This window comes from Vespula pensylvanica, chromosome 19, assembly GCF_014466175.1.
Source record: "Vespula pensylvanica isolate Volc-1 chromosome 19, ASM1446617v1, whole genome shotgun sequence".
NCBI classification, from domain to species: domain Eukaryota; kingdom Metazoa; phylum Arthropoda; class Insecta; order Hymenoptera; family Vespidae; genus Vespula; species Vespula pensylvanica.
In genome coordinates, this window is record NC_057703.1 from 3,368,412 (window position 1) to 3,385,028 (window position 16,617).

The window sequence follows — 16,617 nt, forward strand, 5'->3', positions numbered from 1 at the left end:
CGAAAATACATTTTTCTATGTTCAGAATGCAAATACTCAAAATAACACAGTTGAAAAGAAGAGAATAAGAAATATAATGCTGATTAAACGAACCGGTTGATGCTTCACCATATTATTGGATTTCATTTTAAATGATGTATTTGTTAAACGATTTATCACATTATTGTCGATGAATTTCTGCAATCTAGAATGACTTAATGTTTTAACGTTCGTTAAATAAAACTTTATATCATTACATTTTTAGTGTTTTTACAGAAAATTGACGACGTCGGTAAATGGATTATATCTAGATAAAATCGAAGCAAAATTGTTTCAATTTTTTTTCAATGCGAACCAGATTGTACGATATTTTCAGATTTTCTCTACTGAAAGTTTGATCACTCATGTAGATTGCTAACTTCCGATTTTTACGAATTTGAAATTTAATAATGGATATTAATAATGAAACTGTATGCAGGGTACAACAAGATAACGTGGTAGAATTTCAAATATGAATTCTTTATATATAAAGAAGAACAAAATAGGATTTATCAAAATGGGTCCAAAAATGTTTAATTCTTGATAATTGGAGTACTATAAAGTCCTAATTTAAAATCTTATAATTCAGAACTTCAGTATTTTCGTACTCATGTTAATACTTTTTTCTTCTCTATGAGGAGTTCATTCTTAAAATATCGCCGCGTATTTCTTTATTTATACTACAATAAATGTTATTTAATTTTTTTCTATTATAATAACTTTATCATACTATTTCCAAACTTTCATCTTTGGTTTGGCAATTTTTCCTCTTCCTAACAAGTGAATCTCTTAAATTCTACATATAAATATTTTTATTCGCCTTCATGTATTTATTATTATATGTGTATATGTATATATATATTTTTTTGTGTGTATATATATATATACATTTACATATATGTTATTAGTATATATTACACAATACATAATAAATAATATACATAACATAAATTAAAGTACATGTATGTGTGTACGTACATGTGTGTGTGCGCGCGTGTGTGTATGTGTATGAGGCTCATTCAATCAGCACGGGTTCATTCAAGATGAATCTTATCATGGGAAATTTGACATGCTAGTGCAATCAAACTGACTTCAGTTAGTTAGAAAAATATGTTTATTAAATATTTCACAGATAGTTAATTCAGTTACGTACGCGATTTAATTTTGACTCATACATAAGTAATGGAAAATAAACTTTTTTTAACTATGAAATACATAGATACATTATATTTCGTGTAGGTACGAAAAACCGAAACAATTCGAAAGAATTAAATTCTGTTTGATAAATATAGAAAATATGCTATATACACCTTTACATCTACACTAGAATGAAGAAGTTCTATTTTCATTTAATTGTACTAAATAATGCAAAGGCTTAAATATACATATACATGTTACTATTTCATGAAGAAATTATAATCAAGATTTATTAAATATAAATTCATTAAAGCGAGCATTATAGTTGTTAAAAGTGTAGTACCATACGCGTGCACATTAACGATTCCCATAATCTATTATAATATTTCTAATAACTTTCTTCCTTTTTACATAAAATCCTGACGATTCAATCGACGGAATATGATGTATCGCTGACATTTTCTTCCTTTTACGAACGAAAATATACTTTTCTAAGATAAGAATACAAGTACTCAAAACGACACCAATTAAGAAAAAGAAAATAAGGGGTATAATGCTGATTAGACGAACCGGTTGGTGTTTGACCACATTGGTGAATTCTTTTTTAAATGACCTATATTTTAAACGATTTATCATACCATTGTCGATAAATTTCTGTAACCTAAAACGAGCTAATTCCATAACATACGTCAAATGAATATTTATATTATTAGATTCTTGTGAAAAGTATTAGATTCTTACTGAAAATTGATGAGGTCGGTGAATGGATTATGTCTAGATAAAATCATAGCAAACCGATTTATATGTGTTGTTTCAATGCTAATCATATTACATGGCATTACTAGATTTTCAAAATGACTCAACTGGTCACTCATATATAATGCAAGTTTTCCATTTTTACAAATCTATAATTTAATAACGGCTATTATTATTAAAAATCTATACAGAGTGCAATAAAACTAAATAGTAAATTATTGGTAATAGAGAAGAAAAAACTAGGTTCTACCAGCATTAGTCCGGAAATGTTTAATTCTTGAATTATTAATATTTAAAGTAGGCTCTTATAATTAGTGATCCCGAATCATGACCATTTTGTTTCTAGAATCAAATTTAGAACACTAGTTATATTCTGTTTAAGTATGCAAAAAAATCTAACGGATTTTTTGTTGAACTGAATATCACTATCACTTACAAATGGATTACCGTACTTACAATCATACGTAAGTTTATTTGATGTTTGTTCGGAAAAAAATAGCTCTAGTAAACCATGTTCGTATTCAAGTAAAAAATGGACACTTTTAACATTCCATGCAAGAAAATGTCAACAATGTGCACCAGAATTGAAGCAAATAAATATTGAAGTACTACGAAATTCTATTTCGAAATCTTATAAAACTTGAGTATTTCCGTATTTGTCTTGATTGAGCCTGCTATTTCTTCTCCGTATATAAATAATTCATTTATGAAACTTTGCCATATATTTACTTTATATACAATATAAATGAATTTTATTTAATATTTGTTTTATAATAGTTCATCTTACTCTTTTAAATCCTTCATATTCGGTAATGGACAATTCTTCTTCTTTTAATGTCAACTTCATAACTTTCTCTGTAAGAGGATCTTTCGAATTCTGTAAGTAAATTATTAATATTTCTTTCCCTATACTTATTCTTTTCGCATATATATGTGAGTTTAAAATATGGAAAGTTACACATATACATAAACAATGACGTATGTATCATACTTACTGCAAACTTATCATAGTAAGCCGTATAACGAGCAATGACAAGTTGATAAGTACCATCTTCAACGAAGCCCTCTAATGAATTAAATGGTAATATGTAATTTATAGACGTTAAAATGCTTATTAAAGCAGCTGAATATCCAGCCCAAAAGACGATAATCAAAAGAAATATTGAAAAGTATACTATTCGTAAGGAAGATTTATCAGGGAAATCTATAGCAAAAGAATAGTTTGAGGAAATATATCTATTAAAAGAAAGATATGAAAAGTAAATCAAGAAACATTTAATCAGACCTGCCAGTCCCTGCTGACAAAATATACCCCAAATCTCCAATAAATTATCGATCAATAAATATCCTATTTTGCGATTGGTTCCACTTTTTATTTTGAGTAAGACTAGGAAAATCGATGAAACAATTAATATTCCAAACACAGCAGACCAAAGAGAACGCGTAAATGTCTATAAAAGTAACAATTTTTTAATTTATGAAGGTTAATGCATAAAGAAAAAAAAATACAAAATTCCATTGCAAGTGATCATACTAAAAAATGAGAACACCATCGAATCGCTAAATGTTTTGGTTCTCGAATAACAAGAATGTTTTTGTAATTGAAAAGAGAATGCGTGTAGTCAACTGCATCAAATCTATCATTACTAATAATAAAATCTGATATAGAGATGTCAGCACGTCCAGTATACAATTCTCCAATTCCTCCAGACCAAGTCTTTTCTTTTGGATTCCATCTCCCAAAGTCTTCTACTTCTGAGACAACGTTAAAACTAAAATTCAGAGTGTCACAAAGTTCTTTTAATATTTTACCGAATATACCGTCTAATTCGCCATCCTTGGTTATACTTGATAATAGTGAGGTCTAAAAAAGAAAAAGTAGATAGAAAGCAATAAAAATAAAATTTGTAAGTAGAAAATAGAAAGCAGAAGATATCTTACCTTAACTGTAACAGCTTTCATAACTAAACCCTGTAAATTATATCTTCTTTTGTAAAGAAAATCTGGAACTATTTTTGTGATTCCTTTCTCTAAGCTCCATGTAGCTACATCATTGATCTCGATTTGATTAGTATCGATCGAGTACCATTCTCGTAAAATATCTTCCGTACCACAACGGACCATCATTTCGGTGTTGAATTTTACATGAAATATATTACCTGGTGGATTGTGACAATAATCGGTATCATTTTCCTTGGAAATGAATATCACTAACCACACAGCTGAAGACATATCAAAGGTACTTGTTGCTAAAGAGAACTCATTAATCGCGTTGGTATTAGAGACCAGTGCTATGTAATACGGTTGTATAGTGTGTTTTAAGTAGTACGATGTTTTATGCATTTGCGAAAAGTGCAAATTCGTACTTGCAATCCCTTCGCGAGAAAGTGCACGTCTCCATTTGAACACCATCGTTGTCATTTCCATTTCTGAGAAAAAAGAAAAAAAATATAATCGAAATGACTTAATAAGAAGGAGAAATATTTTTACCACTTATTGATTCGGAGTATACAAAAATTACAGATTTCGACCCGTATGATTTGCAAATATTTATGATAAAAGGCATTTGCTCATCGCCAATAGAAAAAAATTGATATGATATTGTAGCCTTTGGAAGAAAAAGGAAAAGAATAAGTAATATTTTCAAAGGTAAAATCAACGCCATCTTTATCTTTCGATTAAATTGTAGTGTTATAATGTTATATTACAATAATGTTATATAACAAATCGGAAACTACTAGAGAAAATGAGAAAATTTCTATCCGACAAGAAGAATCACACGAGACTGAATATTTAAACTATCGAGAGAAATATTGTTGACGTGCAGGTCGGAAGTCACGCGATGTTCGTATGCGTATTTGTACGAAGGAAATGATTTCATCTTTGATGACATAGATTTATTATCAATCGATTAGTAAATGTCCTTTTCATTTGCCTCTTTTGTTTCTTTATTTTATTTGATGCGTGAATACATCCATACTCAAATACGCACTGACATACATACACACACACACACACACATATATATTTATATTCGTTTTGTTAACGCATCTAAATACGTAAATATCGTACGTTTATATTCTTGTACATAGGACAGTGAATGTTAATAGAAATTGTTAAAATTTCATTTCGATTTAAAAACTTTAATAGACATTCTGATCGATCGGATCGAGACAAGTACTTAACGAAATGATTTACGTCTACGATACGTTTCATGAAATATATATGAATGTATATATGAAATATATATGAATATATATTCGTATTCGTTTACTTATAAAAGCTATATAAAGGAGTGGAATGTGCTTGTAAAAGGTTATTCAGCTTTATTCATGTGTTGACATAAATCAAGAGTTCTTAGACGTTATCAATTCGATAAGATCCATTTCATATAATATGCATTCTACCAGGGTTTTAACCATTAATTTTGTACCTTTCAAGAGGAAATAAAATAAAAAAATTTTTCATTTATACAAGTTATTTATTTTTTACTGGGCCACCCTGTGGTTAACTGTAAAAGTGTTTTCCAATCTTATTTGCATTATCGTCCTCTTCAACGCCTTAAAAGTAACGGTTTAGCAGAAAATGAAAGAAATATAAATCGCAGTATGCTCAATGACTAAGCACAAAGCCTACATTAAAGAGCATATGTCCATATGATAGGTAAACTGATCCACTGATAGGTATACGAATGGTAGAACGTCTACTCTTTTAGTTATTCATATAGTTTCGCATTAGCCATCGAAGGCATTCATCCTACATTTTGATTGATTGTAAGAAGAGAAGAAATATGGAAAAATTGAACAGTTTCACGACCTATTTTTACCACGTGATAAATTGACGGCGAGAATACGAGGGAATCTAATAAAGTTAAGTGCATAATAAATTTTAAAGCATATTACGTACACATACTTACACTTGTGAATAGAGAAACGGACCAAGAACTTCATACAGTACATTTATAAACACTAAGTGTAATAGTAATAATGATAGAAGTAGTGTTATGACAGAAGTATATTTAACGATTCGATTATTAGAAATTGTGAGAGATGGCTACAACGTTTAAAATGGTGATAGCAGTTTTCAAGATACTAGGTGATCATAAAAGTGGCTTATTTATTACATCGTATGATATCGATATGATTTTGCTTTAATCGACGTTGCATTTTAATCAACATAAATATAAATCAGCTACAATTAAACCTATATTAACTAATGTCTACATTAAAGAATTTGTACATATTTATACTGTAAATAATTACAACAAATTATCGTTTCCGCGGAAATAAACCAAAAAGGAATTCACACAGAATTTTATGGAAACACTACATAAATTAAGTATCTGTGTTGGTGATTACTTAAAAGCAGCATTGTGAAAATAGTTTGTGTTGACAAGTTAATAAGTCCATATACGGTTGTTAAAAAAAAAAGATATAGATTTTAATTAGATGGTACATATCGTTACGTCTGTTACGTCTAATAAAAAAATATGTCAAGTAGCTACAAACGAGCGTCGCTAATCTGGCACGAAACAAATCAAATTGGGATGTACGTATAATATCGAACTACCTAAAAAAATATGATTGACAAATACGAATTCTCAATCGAGATCTCGAGGTGTCATCGAAAGTGTTACTTACCTAAATACTCGGACAATTATTGATATCATTAGTTTCAGATGCGGTCCGAACCATCCAGCAACAAAATCTAATTTCGATCGCAATATACAATGCAAAAAGTGTGGTATAATGAAGCATCTTACAAAAGTTTGAAAAAACTCGAGGGCAGACAAAACAGTTGGAAGAATTCTCTTAGTCGAGCATATAAAAAATAGAGAACCATATGAAGTCATCATAATAATAGAAGATAGATCTGTAAAATTCGAACTAAAGAGTGTAACTGTTATAATGATTACGAATAATCTTGTATGCGAAAAAATGTTCTCTCGCAAAACTTTACGAAAAATTAGGCTTAACTTTTAAACATTTTATAAAATCGTTGTATATTATTGCATAGTATTCAAGTTAGGGTACAGATACTACTTCTTTGACAGAATACTTTCGAAATTATTTTTTAACAAAGAAACTATTGACTTGTAATAATTGAAATGTGATCTATGAGTTGCATATTTCAGATTGTTTAAATATCTAATGAATACTACGTCGATGGTAATCCTAGATTTTATAGTTGACATTGACATATTATTATTAATATACAAATTGAATTTCAAATTTAGAAATTCAATTAATGATCACGCTTCTGCTGAAGGGAAAATTGATGCCGAAATCTTCACTCAAGATCACGGCAATTTTTAACAAGTAATTTTTATTATCGTTACATCACAGAGAAGTACTTTCTGTGACAAATCAGTAACTTGTGAAATCGATTTATCCGGAGTAATATTTGTCATAGTGCCACATAAATGTAAATTGCCACAGTTAGAATAGTTTGTCTAGTTTATAACAAACAATGAGTTGCACACATTTCTCCGACTGCTATATGATTCATTATCAAACATTCATCCCTTAAACTAAGACTTATAAATCATGAATATCAACACCTTGTTTCTTTGCTTTCATGTGCATCGATTAATAAAATCGCTGAGTGGGCATCCAATTTTCTATTTTTTTAGCAATAACAATGAATTTTTTCAAATTCCAACTTTTAGATCATGATTTATTTTTGAATTCTCGTTATTATATAACTACTGAAAAAATCTATATACAGGCTCTATTAAGCAAATCGTACGCATTAGCTCTATCATCAAGGATTTCCATTTCAGAATATAATTGTCTACAAATTTTTATTATTTTTAAAATAATTAAATTGAATTCAAATTCTTCAAGTCTTCATGGAATCAAATTTTCATGTATAAAGTCCGACCAATTTCATCTTTGCAAGAATTTCATTTTCGTAACTTCAGAACAGGCAAACGCAGAGCGATCATTTTTTATTTATAACTTCATTGACATTTGTACTCATTTCGTAATTTGAATAAAATATTATACGTGATATCTTTTACTTTATGTACTTATTATTCGCATTATGTACATAATTTTGCAAGAAGTTCTGGAAATTTGATATTTTTCAATTTTTATGAACTAATTTTCCTTCTAAATATCTATTAATTTACGGTGTAAATCTTCGCGGTGTGATTGTTTTTGAGTTTTTCGAATTCTTTGCCCTTCAATTGGTCATGAAATTGGTATGAAAATTACTACGATAGAATTCCTCGACGTTCGATCGCGCAATAAATATCAAACGGCGTCTTGACTAGTAATTTCGACTGTGTTAAGCATGTCTACCTTCATTTTTTTAGATCTCAACAATATCGAATTAGAGATGGTCATTCATTATTTCCATATACTGATATTGTATATTACTGATGCGACTACTAGTTTTTGTTACATCTACTAGTTAACATATTCCACAATATAAGCAGCATAAGAATATTTGTCTAAGATGAATTGTATATTTGTATTTGATTGAAGATGTTCAAGATCAAAGGATAAAATGTATTATTTCATTTATTAGAAGATTCTCAAAATTGTGAAATAATGAAAATAATTATTTTTCAGGCTATGGCATACATAGGTATAACATACTTCGTGCAAACATATAAATTCGAAATAGTTTGAAAGAATTAACATGTCTACACGAGCATTCGATAAATACAGCAGCAAATCTGTTACATATACCACCACATGTAAAATATAATGAAACAGTTCCATTTAAATTTAAAACTATACGAAATTGAAAAATGCAAAATACATCTACGCGTATTTCTATTCTATTCGAAAATTATAATCTAATTTCCTAATCGAAAATTATAATCTAATAAAAATTCTTTGAAAACGTACATTGTCATTATTTAAAATAATTTAAGCGTGCACATTTACGATTCACATAATGTTTTCTAATATTAAAAAATTTTTTTTTCTTTTTACAGAAAATCCTGACGATTTAATCCAAGAAATATGATGTACCATGGTCATTTTTTTCGTTTTACGAACAAAAATAAACTTTTTTATAATCAAAATACAAATACTGAAAACGACACCAGTTAGGATAAGAATAAGAACCGATATTAAGCTGATTATGGGTATCAGTTAATATTCGTTATATTAAAGGATTTCTTCTCATATGTCGAATCTTTTATACGATGCATTATACCATTCTTGAGAAATTTCTGCAACCTAGAACGAAATTTTTGCAACTTAATACTTTAACATATAATAAATGAAAAATTCCATTATGAATAATTGTGTTCTTATGAAAATTGATAATGCCGGTGAAAGGAATGTGCTTAGATAAAATCAAAGAAAATGTGGCTACATCTTTTGTCGCAATACGAACCACATTGCATGGTACTTTCAGATTTACTATATAATCTTGGTCAAACATATAGATTGCTAGGTTACGATTTTTACACATCTGTAATTTAATATTGAGTATTAATAATACAACTATATACAAACTCCAATGAAACTACGTGTTAAAACTTCAGAAATCTATTAAATTCCTTATTTTCTCTACGAAGACGAAAATAGGTTCAAGAATCATTTTAAAACTTATGTCTTTTTTGCTTCATAGTTTCCTTACAGTCTGTGTAAGTAAATGTTATATAACTTTTTTTTATAATACTTCATGATACATTTTTAGATCCCTCCTGAACATTTAGTGGAAATTATTCCTCTTCTAACATCAGTTTTATCACGATCATCGATAGCAGATCTGCCGAATTCTACGAATGAACATTTTTCTTTAATTTGCTATACTTATTGCACACATATGTAGATATATAAATTTATATATATATATATATATATATATATATATATATATACATATATATGCACTGTAAATTTATCATAATCAACCGTACCACAAATAACGGTAAATCGATGAGTACCTTTTGTAACGAAATTCTCTAATGCATCAAAGAGTAAGATAAGGTTAAAAGATGTTAAAAGGCTTATCAAACCTGCTGAATAAGCGGCCGATAAGACGGTAACCGAAAGAAATATGAAGAAGTTTGCTATACTGAATAATGATCCACCACAAAAAAACTATATCAAAAGAATACTTTGTGTTAATATAACTATTACAAAAACGAAATGAAATGCAAATCAAGAAACATCGAACAAACCTATCAGTCTCTGTTGACAAAGTATACCCCAAAATTTTCAAAAAATTATCGATGAATAAATATCCTATTTTACGATCAGTTCCATTATTTTTTTTGAAAAATATCAGTAAAATCAATGCAATAATTACTCCAAATATAGCAATCCAAACAGTATTAGTGAAAGTCTACAAAAATAACAATATTTTAATTCATGATAGTTAACGCATGCAGAAGAATATAATAAAAAATTCGATTGAAAATTATCGTACTTGAAAATAAGATGACTATTTAATCCCAAATTTTTCTGGTTTTCGAATAACGAAAAAGTTTTTGGTTTTAAAAACAGGATGCGTGAAGTCCACAGCATTCAATCTGGCACTGGTAATAGAAAAATATGAAAAGGAAATGTCTGTATATAATTCTACAATTGCTCCAGTCCAAGTTTTTCATCTGGATTCCATCTTTTATACTCTTTTGCTTTGGAGATAATCTTTAAACTAAAATAGAGAGTGACACAAACTTTTCTGAATATTTCACAATGCATACTGCATGAATCACAATCCTTTTTTACGTTCGTGTATAATGAACCCTATACAAGAAAAAAAAAATAGGAAAAAAGGATGACGAAAAATAATATTTTTAAGTAGAAAATATAAAAAATATCTAGACAAAAACGTTGTTCCTTAACTGCAACAGTTTTCATGATCAAACCATGTAAATTATGTCTCCTTTCGTAAAGAGATTCTGTAATCATTTTAGAAATACTTTCTCTAAGCTCCAAGTCATTATATCATTGATCTCGATTTGATTCGTATCGATCGAATATCATTCTCGTAAAATATTTTCCGTAGCACAATAGACCAACATTTTTGAATTGAATCTCACATGAAATAGATTATCTGATGGATTGTGATAATAATCGATAAATTTTCCTCGTAAATGAACATCACTAGTCACACTGCTGAAGACATATCAAAGGTACTTCTTGCTAAAAAGAACTCATTGATCGCGTTGAAATTAAAGATCAGCGCTATGTAGTATAGTCGTATAGTTCGTTTTCAGTAGAATGCTGATTTTTGCAATTATGAAAAGTACAAATTCGTGCTCGCAACATCTTCGCGAAAAAAATAAATATATATGAAACAATAAATACACTAAGTGGAAGAAAGATGAAGAAAAATCTTTATTTATAGCATTCAAGAGATCCGCCTTTAAAAGAAAGAAAAAAATTAATAAAGTTGATATTAGAAGACAAGGAATTGCCCTTTACTCAACAGGAAGAATATAAGAGAGTACGATGAAATATTATAAAAAAAAAGTTAACTAAAATTTATATATTCAAAGTGTAACTTAATCATGCAACGAATCTTCAAGAATGCTATTTCTAAAGGATATTTCTCATATATCTAGAAGAAAAAATAGATTCTTTCGAAATGAATTTCGAAGTGCTTAATTTTTGAGTTATAAGTCTTTCGAAACGTCGTGTGTTTTAATGTACTCCAGTTATGTTTATTTGCTGGAATTGTGATACAATTTTTCGTTATTTCTTTACATAAAATGTTTGAAATGTTTATCGTCTTCTTGCACATTAAGTTCCAAAGATCCAAAATAAACCAATTTATGATTATGAATACGATAGTCTATCTACCAGAATTAAAGATATTCAGTAGAACATTTTAGTAGACGCGGTATATTTCATTTATATAATATTATATATGTGTGTATGTGTGTGTGTATTATATATCATATATTACATTTTCGATCGATCTTTTCGAAGATTTCCAGAAAAATCAATATTTGTTTAAATGCCAATAACTTACCATTCATATTCATTCGAACATGTTTTCTAAGCTAAAATGTTCAGATAGAAATTTCTAAAATGATGCCAGTGGATTATAAGGGGCTATATACTTGCCAGTTACGAAACTCGACAAAATCGACTTTAAACGACTATAACTTTTTCTATTTTTGAAATTTACCATTTTACACGTATCAACCAACGACAATATTAATTATTTAAACTCTAAATATAATTTAATTTATATCTTAGATTCTCAAACTGTTCTCCACGGTCCTGCATAAGTCCGATATTTAATAACCAGGAACCCTTAACTGATTTTTTAAATTCAAAAATTAAATTATTTATATTCGTCATAAAAAACATAATAATAATATCATGCAACCCCAATTAATGTTTCATTATAGCAATGTTTCTCATTAAGACATTGCCCACAGGGAACTAATTTTATCCTAATCATGTCAAATTGTTTTGATGTACACAGTTGATATGAATCCTTCGTAGAAAAAGTTGATAATTCCCCGTGAAAACTTCTTCTAAAGAAAAGAATGAAACAACATAGAATACTTTATTATTCAGAATTCAGATGATCCAATTTGTTATGTAGATCACATAGAAGTAAAAGTAAATCGTGCAGATGTTCATTATTTTCTATATTTTTTCTATTATATCTTACAATCTAGCATACAGAATTAATGCATACGGTAGCTTATGCGGAACTGCATAAATAATTAAAAGAAGCAGTAAACGTCTTATCACACGTACTATTCGCCTATTTTATGAACGTATATCCTTCAACGCATATCCTGTTCTTAAATCAATCTATATGACATTTCCCCTCCTTAATGAGAATATCCATTCGTGGAGTTCAACGTAACGTCGTAATGATTTCTAGTTTCGCAAGTATCTTTCTAAAATTTGAGATAATATTGGTTCTTGAGGGACTTTTGGCAGTCTTTTTTTTCTTTTGACTGTTTTGTTTTTATCGATACATGCTCTTACGCTTTGTAGTCTAGATCTAAACATTTATTTTCGGTTTGTGTACTTTCGTTTTTTTTATATTTGTATTATATAATGTTTCCATAATCGATCATCACCCAGGGCAATGGCATAACATAATTTTCCTAGTCATTTATTTAACCATGCTAAAACATAATGTATTAAACTGAAATAATGTATTCACTCTCTCTCTTTCCCTCTCTCTCTCCCTCTCATCCTCTCTCTCTCTCTCTCTCTCTCTCTCTCTCTCTCTCTCTCTCTCTCTCTCTCTCTCTTTCCTTAAATCAACATACTTTTTTGTTTCCATTTATATCTATTTGCAGTTGTTGCTTGCAGAGAAAAATCAGACCTTATCTACTTCTTACCTTCCTCGAAAATACGCTATTGCTTTTGATTCTTTTATGAAATCGTATATTATAATTTTATAAAGGAACAGCAATCGTAGCTATATGAATATTTTAGATATGGAATATATAATATAGTTTAGTTTTATAAAATTTTATACCAAGCTATATACGACCGCACATTTTTGTTCTAAACTTTTTGTTATTCCTCTTTTCAATATTTGTACAAATCATTCTGCTCGGTTATTTGTTGCAGAATTGTATTGTGACGTATATTTAAGAATTATTCCGTTTGTCTTGCAAAATGTTATATTAAACATTCTTGTGGAATAGAAATTTATATCGTTCTTCATTTATTTTTAAATTTTCTTGCATTTTCCAAATGTAATTTACGTTGTAATATTGTTTACTATTTGAACTTTTGATGATATTGAAAAAATTAATCTATTACCACAAATAAATAATTAAAAATCAACATGCTTAATTTACGTTGTAAAAGCTCGCCCGAGCTTTAACGATAACAGGTTTTATATTCTTTTTTAGTGTCAATCGCGCATGTACGCGCCAATTTTGAAACTGTTTGGATCAAATGTCTCTACATATTATCTTAAAATTTTATCTAATTCGGTATTAAGAGTCGCAGCTACATATACGACATTTCTTCTAATGAAATCCTTAACTGTCAAATCTATTTTCGGTCGAATAATGGCTTTCTATCAATATTTAAAATGTTTGCGATTTAATTTTTTTTTGCAATATTTCTGTATTTAACTTAAGCACTGTACATTCTAAGAATATCTAACATTGATTTTCAAAATGTTTGCGATTTAATATAGTATATCTTAAAATTTTATGAGGAAATAACTTTTAACTATTTCGTTTACTCATGATCTTTACCATAGTTCCATTATCGATTTTGAATTTTATATTAACTTGTATGGTGGTTTCTTATAATTCCCTCTGTTCTATATGTTCGACCAAGAGGATTTGTTTCAATTGTTGTGTCAGTTTGGAAATGTTTTGGAAACTTTTGTAAAAGACCTCACTAAACTATAATTTTTGTATTATATATATATATATATATATATATATATATATAATATATATATAATATATATATAATACAATATATATATATATATATATATATATATATATATATATATATCGTTGCTAGATAGTTTGTCTCGGATCTGAAAATCAATATTTATACATATATTTTTAGATAATGTCTTTGATGATGTAAGTCATAATTGGGAATTTGTTTTTCTTTTTGCTCTTTTGTTTTTAAAAACCCATGCTTTCTTAGATAATTCGGTATTAAACTTGTGTTCCTTTTTGCTATTGTTCGCTATTTAATTCATGTCTTTGTAATCTACTCTAGGAATATTCCATTATAACTGTGTGATTTTAAATAGTTCAACAACAACGTTTGCCACCTTATTAAAACTTAAATATTTATTCCTGACAAAAATATTGGGATTACTTCATTTGATAAAAAAAATTTTGGTTACTTAATGCTATTTTTAAATAATTTCAAACATTGCAGTAGATACTTAACTTATAGTACCGCTACGAAATTTTGTATAGATTCCCTTTCTGCTTTTTTCCGTATATAAAAATTGTAATTTTATATAATTTCTAACAGTGCATAAAAATTTGTTAATTTAGACGAATCGGCTGGAGTCAATTTGTCGCAAATCAAAAAAAGTCGTAAGTCCGATGAAATGAAGAAAATAAGTCACGTTTTTATCCTCTGTTATCCTGAAAATTGGTATTGCCTCTTATAAACCTTGTAGCCATACCACACAGTTTGTAATAATCGGAACGAAAGTTTCGATGCTAAATATATCTTGCAACATTATCTCTTCATTATGTCTGTTGAACTAAGTTTTTGTACGGATTGCGTCGAAAGTCCTTTTTTGCATTCTTGTTTCACATGTATGAATGCAAATTGTATATCTGTGTAATATATTTTTTGATTTGTAAGGGTACTAAAATTACTTTATCACTTTTTTTGTATTCTTGTCATTACGTGTCAGGTAAAAGTAAAAATGGTAGAAGTGCAATATTTTCTCCATATTTTTTCTCCGATGCCTTACAATCCACCATAAAGGTTCAATACATTCTGTAGTGAATGTTAAAAAAAATAACCACTCTTATTTATCGTCGTATATTATCGTTTATTATCGTATATTTATCTATCGTATGAGCATTTGCTTATCAACGCAGACCTTTCTTTTACGTCAATTTATATAACACAATTTATATAATTTCTATTTACTATTAGATTACTTGAAAGGACATCAAAATTTTTGAGATATTAAGTTATTATATAATCCAAAAAAGATTGGACAACACCGCAGTTAAATACTTTATAAACTATTAACTTTCTTTTTTACTTTCAGCGTGGCTCAGAGGAAAATTAATAACTTCTATAAGTGAAATTTTTTTCTTATCTTATTTCTCACCGAAAAATACAAAGTTGGAATTCATTATATAAAATGAATTCATCAAGATTAAGAACCGCTGATTTATATCAATATATGAGTAAAAATGATCTCCTATAAAAACATTCTAAACTTTATATAGCGATAGTTAAATATACTTCGATTGTTAAACAGTATTAGTTATTAGACATGTATATATTTCTTCAAACATGTGGAGGTCGCAATTCATTTTCTTAAGTGTAAATATCGATTATATCGATTAGAATGTCTATTAAATTATTTAAATGTAAGTAAATTTTAACAATCCTTTATAACATTATACTATGGTATGTAGAACATTATAAACGTATAACGTGTACATGGAGATACGTAAATGACAATCATAATAATAGAAGTGACTATAATGTTCTAAATAGTTTAGAAATTTAGTATCTTGCGACTTTTTTCGTAGTAGGACAGATATTTTCCCATTTTCTTGAGAACATACTCGCCGATTCGTTCAATTTGAAAAATAATACTATAATTAATCGATCGACATAAGAAAAGAAGAATTTCGTTATGCTATTAAAAATACTCATTCTTTTTCTTATTTTTTTTCTTCCGAAGGCTATAAGATCCTACGAATTTTTTTCTATCAGCGACAAACAAATTCCTTTTATCATAGACATTTGCAAATCATACGGTCAAAAATCTGCAATTCTCTTATATTCCGAATCTGAAAAAGGTAAATTTCTCATTTTCTTTTCTTCATTTCTACTACATTTATTTTCTTCTTCTTCAGAAATGGACAACGATAATGTTTAAATGGAGGTATGCACTCTCTCGAGAAGGCATTGCGACCACAAACTTGCGCTTTTCACAATTTCAAGAATCATCGTACTACATTAAGCAAGTAGTACGACCGTTTTATATTGTGATGATTTTTAATTACAATTTTTAAAGAGTACTTCGGTCCTCTATTGGCACAGCTTGTATTCAAACATTTTC

The 16,617-nt window shown here is 28.4% G+C and overlaps 2 protein-coding genes across 3 annotated transcripts in view; one reads left to right on the forward strand and one right to left on the reverse strand.

Annotated features, from left to right (window-relative positions):
* The window catches only part of LOC122635846 (glutamate receptor 1-like), a 64,074-nt gene that overhangs the window by 44,750 nt on the left and 2,707 nt on the right, over positions 1-16,617 (forward strand). The window lies entirely within an intron of this gene.
* LOC122635811 (glutamate receptor ionotropic, delta-1-like) lies at positions 1,180-4,565 on the reverse strand. 2 transcript variants are annotated; one of them, XM_043826477.1, is made up of 7 exons: positions 4,402-4,565; positions 3,853-4,340; positions 3,446-3,775; positions 2,907-3,362; positions 2,699-2,788; positions 1,897-2,060; positions 1,180-1,816 (listed from the first exon to the last, which is right to left on the reverse strand). In XM_043826477.1, the coding sequence occupies exons 1-7, from the start codon at positions 4,475-4,477 to the stop codon at positions 1,513-1,515; spliced, it is 1,908 nt and encodes a 635-aa protein (XP_043682412.1). In that variant the 5' UTR covers positions 4,478-4,565; the 3' UTR covers positions 1,180-1,512. The 2 variants fall into 2 exon arrangements, with proteins under 2 accessions (XP_043682412.1, XP_043682413.1); XM_043826478.1 differs by having other exon boundaries at positions 1,680-1,826.